Source organism: Haplochromis burtoni, unplaced genomic scaffold, assembly GCF_018398535.1.
Source record: "Haplochromis burtoni strain Fernald_Lab_line unplaced genomic scaffold, NCSU_Asbu1 Contig_64, whole genome shotgun sequence".
NCBI classification, from domain to species: Eukaryota; Metazoa; Chordata; class Actinopteri; order Cichliformes; family Cichlidae; genus Haplochromis; species Haplochromis burtoni.
The window spans coordinates 188831-200121 of record NW_024582425.1 but is presented as its reverse complement, the minus strand read 5'-3'; the positions used below and the strand labels follow the sequence as shown (position 1 = coordinate 200121).

Below are 11291 nucleotides of genomic sequence, written 5' to 3'. Positions count from 1 at the left end.
GGGTTGGGGGCGTCTGGCTTTATGTGATTAACAACAGTGTCTCAGAGGCAGCACCAAGATAAGCAGCCACCATTTGTCTCAATGACCACTTTGCATCTATTTGTCAGTATCTTAACCAGCTTCATGAGTTTGTCATTTCGAATGTGTACCACTTCACAGCTGAACCTTTTCAAAGGTTAACAGGTGGAACTTTTTCCTCCTGAATGATTGAATATTGTGCTGATGTAGTGTTTGCATGGAAAAAACAGTCCTGGTCCCTTAATGAGATACAGCAGTCCATCATTAGCCTATTTTAAGAAATGAAGGTCAATTATTTGGAAAACATTAAGGACTGAAGGTTTTTTCAAGTTCAGTCACAAAAATCATCAAACACTGTGATGAAACTGGCTCTCCTGAGGATAACCGCAGGAAACGAAGCCACAGAGTTCCCTCTGCTGCACAGCAGAACTCAGAAATCAACTGCTAACAGCAGCTTAGATTAGAGTGAAACATGAGCTTTTCCCCGAGTTCAAGCAGCGGGTGTTTCTGAACATCAGCCTCGACTGTGGAACTGGCCCAAAGAAATCAAGAGGAAGAAGGGAAGTGCTGGAACTAAGAAAGACACAAGAGACCGGAAGGAACTTGGAGTTTTGATCTGAACTCGATCTGATTCTGACAATTTTGGTCGTCGCTGTATTTGAGAGGTTCAGAGAAGGTGGATGGTTTCTGCACTGAGAAGGAGCCGTGATGGAGGGCAATGCTGGAGGCGTTGTTTTGAGGTCAGAATTCGAGGTAGCAATGGACAGTAGCACCAGTGTTATTTTTTTTAACAGTAAAATGTAATTTAAGCGACACTGAGTTGTATGCTGTTGGCATTTTGGAGGACTGCAAGTAAATCTCCATTACAGAAAAGTAGAGCCCAAGCAATTTATCAGCAGGCTGATATTATTGGCCAATAATAGCTATGCGCCAATCTATGAGTATCTGTATTTATAACAGCTGATAAACAAAAACTGAAAAGGAAAGAAGAGATGAGAGAAACACCTTTTGAGTATTGACATTGCATTGTTTGCCCAGAGGGAACTCTGCAGCGTCCTTGTGGCAGCTGCGTGTGTGGAATGCCACAAAGGCAACAACCGATCTGAGCAGCGTCCGGCAGCCGCTACGCAAGTAAATGCAAAACTTCACGTAACAAATGTTGGAAATTCTTTGTGATTTGTGTATTAGAAAGAAAAAAATGGACTGATATATCAGAATATCGGATTTTTAAATCACAGATCTGGGATAATTCAGTTTAATGCAACAAACCTCTTCATGAAGATCATATTCTTTCATTTTTGTAGCTGCACTTCTATATAAAATACCAAAACAGGTAAAACGCCCGTTTCGGGTGAAGGCTTGCTTCTTTTTGTTATCTTTAATAAGGATATTTTTGTGGGTTCAGGCTGATTGTCTGACAAAACCAGACATGTCATGGCTTCAGGAAAGCTGCTCACCTCTTCTGACATTTTACAGACCAGAAGATTAAGAGAGAAAATAAGCAGTAGATTATATAGAGAGAGACTGAAAAAATCATTATGCGAGGTATAAGCAGGACATTCTTCAGGCCTTTCCTCTGAATTACAGTCTTTCGAAAGCTGTTGAATAAGCTGAAAAATGTTATAATTTCACCCTAAGAAAACCTATGCCTCGATGCTGTTTGACCTGCAAATCGATCACTCCACGCTTGCCAGACGAGCACACAAGTAACGTGTAACTCTGATCTGTAACCACCTCTGCCAGCTCTGCCTTCTCTTCCACAATCAAGTCTAAAAATGCTACCGAAGCCGCTTTAAGAAATCAGCGCTAAACGTGGCGAGCAGCATCAATCACGCCTGATCTTATTTGCCTTCATCTCGATCTGAGAAGCGTGGTGACGGCGATGTAGCTGGTGTTGATGAGAGGGAGGCTGGACGCTCGGCACACCTGCTGTTTGAACCCTCTGTTCACATTCAGCACAGTCTGTCGGTATCTCTGACACACAGAGACACGCACACTCGCACCTTTTGGATGATAAACACACACGTAGAATCGGGCCTCAGCTGGCTTTTACTTGTGTCTCTCTTTCAGATGAATGTTTGATGTTTTGGGAGATCATTCGATGTCTTTGAATCATTTGAGCAATGATAGAGCTAAAACTTAACAGCTTATTATCTAAACTGAAATCTCCGAAAATCGTGGCGGCGGTGGCGACACTTTTAGCCGATTTCAAGCATTATTGGATTACTGACTTCACTCTTATTCCATTTTATGGTCTTGTTTTTGCCTTTCTTGTGTAAGTGCTCTAATTGCAATGTAATGTTAGCGTTAGCTTTTGAAAATTACTCATTGCAATGATTGAGAAGAAGACCATTATTTCTCCGGGCCAAATTAAAATCTCTCTGTAGTTGGGCGATGGAATATGACTATTATATAACCCTGGTTCATTACCCAAATCTCATTATCTGGATATCTCCATGTAGCAGAGAGCTATTCAGATCCAGCTGCTAACAAGCCCTCACAGGCTGACATGAGTGCAGTGATCATCTACTGGCATTTGCCTTCCACTTCCACCTCCTCTTCCTCGCTGCCACCCGTGACCCATCCAACACACCATCAATTATTCAGCTGTGAACTTTATATGCTGTTTCCCTCCGTAAGCCTGCAGCCAACACAGGCAAGATGCGACAGCATCGGACGGTGCACTGTTAACAACCCTCATGGTGGCAAATGCCACATTGGGAGAAGACATTAGCTGAGGCACAGCCTGAAAAAGCTGCATTGGAGAAATGAGTGCTGTAACATGTTGCTGAGCTGCTTTAATGAGGCGCCTTGTACTGTAAATGTGTGTGTCTGCAGTTTGCACAATGGGTATCCTTCAGAATAATGGCCTGTTTTCCTCCTGGTAGACGTGTTAGTGGAAAAATACTGTTTCCTTTTTAACAATAGACAGATTACATTCGCCTCCACCTGCGGAGCACGTGTTACGCTGGCAGAAATCCAAATCGATGTGCTGAAAAATAGATATCGGGGAAAATAGGATTCCCAAGATCTGTTTCAGATATACGGTACGGTTTTTTCAGCGCGCAACTTTTTCCTTTTGTGGTGGAAGTGCCGGCCAGGATTATTTGAAAGAGCGTGATTTATGGAAGCATGAATGTTGGCCAGTATGCTAGAAAAATGTAGTTCATCAGGCAGTAAAAAGGACTAACTTAGATACAGTGTCATCATTACATAATTTGTCCTGCAGCAGCTCTCTCCACTCTGCAGCATCTCACTTATTAGAGAAATCTATCTTGCCTGAGTATCGGGGCGGAGTGGATTCTGTTAAGAATAATAAATCCACTGCTTAACTATAAAACGATTCCACTGGGACATAACTTCTGTGTATTTTTTATAAGTATACCAGTAAGAAAACATCTAGAATATCTTCTGCTTCACTGTCAGAAGGTTTCCTCTGCCAAAATATTGCTACTCGTGTGCTTTGGAAATCCATTACTGCCATGCGCAGGTCTCAAACTCACATTTGCATGAGGTGAGGAGCGTGACACTTGAGGTAAATTATTTTTTTTAAATGTGCGGCTCAACTTTTTGGGGCAACCCTAAACTCGCAGCAGCTGCAGTGACATCCACAAATCTCAGGCTGGGAGTGAAAATGCTTCTTTTTTGCATTAGTTTTGAATTTACTAGAAAATATTTCAATATATATGAGAAGCTTAATGTTCAGTCTAAGCTTGTTGAAGCCTGATAACTCACATTATCCCAGCATGATTTGATAATCATTTAATCAGCGACTCCCACCTGACCCCTCACCATCACATGATTTCTTTTAAACAGTAACTTTAGTATATTTAATGAAGTCATGCAAAATTTTACAAATAGGCCATAAATATTTTTCCTCAAAGTGCAGACGGGTGGGATGAAGTTTTCCGTTTGATTATTGCCATTGTTTTTTTCCCAAGCGTTTTTGAGCCCACATGACATTTTCAAGGTGGAAAAATCCATTTCAGCTCCAAGCAACCAAATCTATTTTACAGCCAACCTGAATTTTGTTCAGTGTGAATTTTTCAATAAGCAACTTTGAGAATCAATAAACATCGAGGGAGAGCTATAGGGGATGTGTTATAGCTTTAATAACAAAAATGCTCCAATTTAATATTGCAGATGTTGATCTGTTTTCTGATTATTGAAAGTTTAAAAAGTGCATTTTGGGTAAAAGTATAGGTGGCTGATCAAAGCATGTTCTAGCATATGTGTGACAGTTCATCAACTGTATCCAGATCATTTCATCATATATAATAATCCAATTTTAAAACTCATGAAAGTAGCTTATGGCTGTGTAATGGAGCAGCGACATTCATACTCATATCACTTTGATTAAACTACTTTTGCTCTTTTTGCAATTTGTTTCTTTAAACGTGTCATTTAAATGGATGTTTTTCATCTCTGAAGATTTCCTGTGGCTGTCTTCTGTACTTGTGCAGTTATGTGGGATCAAAAACTGACCTGTAACTCAGAAAACATTAATGAGGTGTGAAGGTACATTTTTCTTCATGACTAAATTTATTCTACCAAAAGAAAAAGAGCTGACTGCGAAGGGGTCAAACGGGAACTTCTATCTGATTTGGTGTTACCTCTAACGGAAGAAGACGGAAAAAGAAGAAGGACGATTTTACACGAGGCTGTAAATATTCGCCTCATATTATGACAGACTAAGTGAGCGAGGTTTCTGGGCAGTTATGTTTATTCCTGTGTGAATCAATAGGTATCAGGCTGCAAATATGTGTCATCATGTTTGTTCCGATAAAAAGTCTTAAAAAGTTTTCCGACGCGCATGAAAAGAAAGTTTTTGTTTCTACTGTGCAAAGTTGTGACATTACAGCTTCACTAATGAGTGGATCCAGAGTGCAATCACAATCAACAATCAAGGCCCTGAACAAATGCCACGCTCATTTACATCATGGCTAAAGTGAGCAAAATAATAGGCAGCACACTGAACTTCTCTTAACTACAATAATGAACAGACAGCAGTGGCTGCCAACACATATCTGAAACCTCTGTGTGCATGCGTCAGTGCAACAACATGATCAGATCATATGTTTCACAGCTCCACTGTTGATTGGCTCTTTGAAGGCAGGGTGAGATTAACACCATCTTTACAGCCTCAGAGTTCACTCATTTCTATTCATAATTCTTTGAGTGTCATGTCTGTGTCTCTCTCTTATTATCCCTCTGGTTGGGAATTTTTGACTTTTAAGTGTCCTCGTAAACCTTCAGCGGGGTTGATGTAATACGAATGTGGAGGAAAGTCTGCGGCAGTCTTTGTTTCCTTAAAGTTTTGAGCTGTGATTGGGCCAATTATCCTGCTGCAGCACGAATCCTTCCCCACAAAAATGCAAACCAGAGGGTGGAGCACATCTCTGCAGAGTAGAGAGCTGCTTCTCCTCAGCCAGGGTGGAGTCAGTTCACTGCAGGTGTCCTGCTACAAACTTTTCTCTTTCTGGCATCATTCGTTCTCTCCTTACATTCAGCCTCAAGTTACTGCCACTGATCTTTACCAGGGTTCATCTGTAAACTGGACTTTCTGTCCTCGTTTCTCCTCCTGGGAAATGGTTTCGAGACGCTCCTCATCCTCTGAGACCACAGCTAGACAGCTTTCTTTTGACTTTGGCTGATTCAGCTCTTGTGTTCTTTATTTAGTAAATTCTATATCTGTGATAAACCTACTTTGCTGTCTCTCAGTGAACAAGGCTTGATGAATTGATCTGCTGAAGGCTTTAGAGTTTCATGCACTGGCCCCTGATTTGGCTCAGAGAATACCTCTGTTTGCTCAGAATAACAGTCCAACTTCTCTGTTACTTTGCTCTCATGCCATCCTTCCCATGGATCACATGCTGTAAAAAGTTCACATAGGTATCACAAAGCACCAAATCCCACAGTGAACTTGTGTTACCAATTTTGTGGAGCTCACATAAACCATCCTTCAGCCCACTTTGTTTGCTTTAATTACAATAAACTGAAGCCCATTTGCACCATCCTGCTACAAAAGCACTCTTTTTATACACTGAACATCGTTTCCAACAAATTACACTTTTTTGCTTGTTTTTGTGCAGCAATAATTACAAGTTTAAATAAAATAATCAGCAAAGATCAAAAGACACACACATCCAAAAGGAAAAAAAAGGTGAAGGCTGATTTTTTTTGTCTGTATAAAATGACAACCCTTCACCAGGTAATCTTGTTGATGGTTAAAGACAAATGCGAGGCTCGAAGGGAGAGGGTAATTTTCCTTTTTCCGTTTGTAAAGATTTATGTCTTCAGTCGGAGCAAATTTGCTTGAAGTGCTAACACAACAGCGTTGAAAAGTCAGGAATGATCAGGGGCTGAAGCATATTGTTGGTTTTCAAAAGATAAATAGAAATAAGCCAGCCATCATTATGTCGTAGCCTCTTAGCTCTTTTAAAATCTGATGATATTAAAAAAGACTCCGGGGATTATTATGCCCCTGTTTTTGCTGCCTTTCTTCTAGGGGCGCATATGGTTGTTAAACTGTTGTCAGAGAAACAGTAACAGACACTAGATGCAGTCCTGTTGCATCTACACACAGAAACACACACAAGGTTGAGCAGACTCAGACAGGAGCAGGGTATTAACCTTTCTCCCGCTGAGGAGGCAGTAAGTGGGCGGTGATGGCACATGGAGTGGAGACAGAGCAGAGCTAGAAGGAGGTCAGTGTTGAGACAGTGGATGGAAATTTCTATTTGAGGAAACAGTCTTCTCTGTTGCTTAGTTAATTATGTGTTTGTTAAGTCTGTGACATTTGCAAAGTTTTTCACCGGCAACTTATTCTTCCACCTATCATTGCCTGCATAAAGCTAAGAGTTCAGTGTTGTATATCCTGTTTGTGTGGGACTATGAAGAGGATGTGTACGTGCAGCCTTATGGGTCTCTGTCACAGACTCTAAAAGAATCTATGGCAGTGATTCCCAATTAGAGGTATAAGTACCCCGGGGGATTACGCAGACAGATTGTCTTAACGAATATCTAAAAAATAAAAACATATTTTAGAGTTTAATTGAAGAATTAAGTGGACCTGAACAGGTTTGTGCAGAAAATTGTTAAGAAGCTCACCAAAGTTGAAGGTATTAGCGAAAAGTAAGGATGTTTCATAACAGTGTGCATAACATTGTTAGCAAAAAGCCTGAATGAACAAATACAGTCGTTCATGAATAAACATATTAGCTAGCTGGCTAAAATTATTAAGTGAGTTGGTATTGCTGCTTCTTTTAAGTGTTAAAACTAAAAGTGTAAAGGTCTGGAATTATTAACTGAGGGTCAAATTTTAAATTGTAAACTAAAAGAATCAATGCACATGTATCAGTCTCTCACATCATGGTGGTGTTCCTCTATGCGCAGCCAACCACAGCATTTTAACTGGGTGGAGGGAGCACTCCCATTGGTTTTAATGGGAAGCCTTTTTTCCAATTATAGTGTTATGAGCTGTAAGATTCTAACATGCTAACTGAAGCCTGTAGAGTCGGACATGCAGCTCGCTCTCTCCATTCCTGGGAAGACTGTGGCATTGTGTTAACACACACTTGAATGCTACAGACCAACAAACTGACAAAACTACCTACTTAGGCTACTTTAGCTCTTAATTCCTTCAGAAGCACTAATGGTGTTCTTTAGCTAAACGTACAAGTTAAAGTTATAACTTGTTTGCTAAAGTTATGGACGAAGACATGAAATTGTTTAGGATGAAAACAGCCTAATACATAAACTAAGAGTTAACAGTTGAAATGTATTTATTAAAAAGAGTGATTGAAAGTTAAAATAGAAAGAAAAGTGTAAACGTTAGTTAGCAGTAATGGAAACAAATGTAGCAAAAGTAGCATAATGAAAAAGTGTCCACCAGAAATGTAATTAGCAAACCTGTAGTTATAGATAACTAGTTTGCTTATCATAACTGTTAAACTGTTAGTTATATAAGGTCCTTTTAAAATGACGCTTTCCAAATTTTAACTCTCACCACCAATATTCATCCCCGGATGTGTTAAAAAAAATTTAATCTTTTTCTTTTGAATTTTCTACTTAAGCAACATATTTCCTCAGGAAGCACCGACTTGTCTCATTATTAGCATTAAAAAACTGCTGTACAAAAGCACTGAGCCACCCTTCATTTCTGGCAGAATAGGAACTGTGTGCAGTGATTTATTGAATCCTAAATCTAAGTGTGCTAACATAAATGAAAAAGCAAAAAAAAAAAAAAAGCATTTAAAAAAAAAAGCTTTCTTTCTTTCTTCTCCACAGCCTGAGCTCTGTGAGGCAGCATTCTTGTCATTTCTTTATGTAGTCTTCAGGAAAAGTTCTCCAGGCTTCTTGAAGGACGCTCAAAGCTCTTCTTTGGATGTTTCTGCCTTTTGTTCTGTTCAGGCCACTTCGCTGCTTTCATCGTTTCATCACTTTTGAAAAGATCTCCAACACCGTGGCTGAAATGCAGCCCCGAGCCATGACAGAACCTCCCCCATAGACACTCGCTGGTGCGCCTCTCTCCTGACATCCTCCTTACACACTGATCACGACTTGAACCAAAAATTTCAAACTGGGATTCATCAGACTCCAGCAGACCAGTTGCCACTGATGTTCAGTCTTTTCTCCCAGTTTCTCATCCTTAAGGCTTCTTGAACGCCTGAGAGCGTTTGTGATGAGGCTTCAGTGAACAGCACGTGGATCACCCGAAGGTCCCGATGCATCTCTCAGGTCCTGTGTCAGATCTTTGATGGATTTTTCCTGTTTCTTAAAGACACGACTTTCAGATATTGTTCATTCACTGTCGATGTTTTGTTTTTTTTTTTAGACCTGCCACTTCTGATTTAGTCCTCCACTCGTCCAGTTTCCCTCAATTTTTTAACAACACACTACACATTATACTGTGACATGCCAAGTCTTCAGCTGATAGTTCTTCTGGAATCACCTTGTTTAGGGATGGGTATTGATAAGATTTTAACGATTCCGATTCCATTTTCGATTCTGTTTAACGATTCGATTCTTTATCGATTCTTTATCGATTTTTTTTTTTTAAAAAGGAGAACACTAAGGTCGATTAGCTTCAGAACTTTGTTTTATATCTTCTCTTTGAACAAGATAGAAATTTAGGAGTAACATGGCCTTACAAACCCAACAGTGAGATCTTGAGAGATCCAGCCTACGGCTCTTCAATGGGGTGTCACAGGGTCCCCAGGAAAAAAAATTGTAAATGTAAAATAATAAAATAAATATTCTTGTGAGACATATCACATATTGACGGGGTCGGGTTATGTTAAAAAGTATAAATTGTTATACTTTGTTCATTGGTTCAAAGGTACCCCACACTTCTTTTTTTGTTTGCTTGTTTGTTCTGGTGTATTTTTCATTTGAACTGTTACTCTGCCAGAGTACTCATATTTACAAGATGGCATTGAACGCCCCATTGGTGTATCAGGAAAACTATTTTGTACGTATGTTCCTTGAAGGGGATTGAAGTCGTTCTTTTTTCCACCGCAGCGAAGGGCTAGGAGTAGGAGAGGAGCTGCTGTATGTTTTTGTTATCGAATCGATCTGATTGTGAAATAAAGCATATGCAGTGAGAAAGCAACTCCAGGAGTCATCCCTGCCTTAAAGCTGCAACATTCTTCTGTAGCAATAACAAAGTATAACATAAATTGTTCTGTGGCAATTACACAAGAATATCCAGTAATGTCCCTGCCTACAATTAAACACATTCACTTACCAAAAATCGGGGGCATCTGCTGTGGCAAATGGGTGCAAGCCTTTGACCACAAACTTAGACACTGCTCGGTGACATTCGTCTATCCTGGCCTGAAAGGAGACGCTACCGGTAGACTGCAGCGAGAACTGCCAGCGAGCGCCAGCCAGACTCTGTCTGTCTCTCTCATCATGGTCACCTACATGTACAGTAATGGCAGGTCTTGTAATAAGGCAGATTGCGCTAACATAATATGCACTGTTAGTTGATTATTTACCTGCCGCATTAACGGGAGAGGACGTGCAAACGTTAGCGCTGCTGCTGGGTTGAGAGTCACGAGTCCGGAGCGGAATTAAAAACGCGTGTCATCGCGTGTTTTGTGAGCAAATGCTTTTGCATATTCGTAGTGTTTCCTCCCTTAAATGAAATATCTACTTTGCAAGTTGCCCTGTTGTCATCGGTTCTCATAAAGTATAATCAAACTTTTGAGCGTTTGAGCCGCTTAGGCGCCGTGTTTCCTGCCAGGTAAATGACGCTCCGCAACGTGGTGACGTCATTCGGGGCGACTGGAATCGATAAGGGAATCGTTTGCAAAAATGGCAAACGATTCCAAGGAATTGAAACAGTGGGAACCGGTTCTCAACAAGAACCGGTTTTCGATACCCATCCCTAACCTTGTTGGTGCAAAGATACAATTTTATGTCTGTCGAACTGTGTTACCGTTGGTATTTTTCATAGATTCAACAAAAATGGGAACAAATGATGTGTTTTTGTTGTAGGCTGCAGGTAGCAAAGTGCCTAAAGATACAATTTAAAATGTGTTCTTTGCTAAAATTTTCTTTTATGTTCACACCACCAGTTTATCCTTCGAGTTAGGTACCTTTCTCTGCTTGGATGCTGCTCACGAGCACCTAAAAGGAACAAAGACTGGCTCTTTGGACGTCATATGTCAAGAAATGAGGGGTGGCTTTAAACTTTTGCACAGCATTGTACCTTTCAAATATGCTCACAGAAATGAACCACTGACAGTTTATGGAGAGGAGGTGTTGATGGAGGAGTCCATCTGACAGGTGTTTGGGAGAACACCAGACAAAAAAAGGTTGAACAACCAGTCTGAAAGCGTGGCCAGTTCCTAATGTGGTGACATAACTGTGCAAGAGGACGAACCATCCTGCAACAGTTACTAATGTATTCATGGTTCTTGCCAGGGGTCAGATCAAGTGGCTCTTCTTGTAGATGCGTCGACCCTTTATTCTACCAGGGAAGGCTGACTAAGCACATTAGTTTATTTTCAGAGAACGACCTGCTGTGAACTTGCACAGTTTAAACTCTGTGTTTAAGTAACGCTGTGTGTAGCAGCGGGCCGGCGTGAGCAGAACATCCCTCTAATATTGTATCCCTGTAATATCCTGTCCATTTTCAAAAAGTGAATCTTCAGAGAGGGCATAGAAAAAGTGATTAGCAACAAACTAATAAGAATATAATTTCCATTAAAACTTTGGAATTACAATTAAGCAAAGACACAGGGGGGTTCGTTTAGATGAGAGAA

General features: G+C 40.5%; 1 protein-coding gene across 6 annotated transcripts in view; it reads right to left on the bottom strand.

Annotated features, from left to right (window-relative positions):
• The window catches only part of gabbr1a (gamma-aminobutyric acid (GABA) B receptor, 1a), a 128132-nt gene that overhangs the window by 81015 nt on the left and 35826 nt on the right, over window positions 1-11291 (bottom strand). Inside the window, exon 1 of one of the 6 annotated variants that reach the window (XM_042221286.1) lies at window positions 9767-9812. The exons of the other annotated variants lie outside the window; for them this stretch is intronic. Within the exon in view, the coding sequence (XP_042077220.1) occupies window positions 9767-9782 (16 nt within the window). The 5' untranslated portion in view covers window positions 9783-9812. Of the gene's footprint in view, window positions 1-9766; window positions 9813-11291 lie in introns of those variants that run through there. 6 annotated transcript variants of the gene reach the window in all.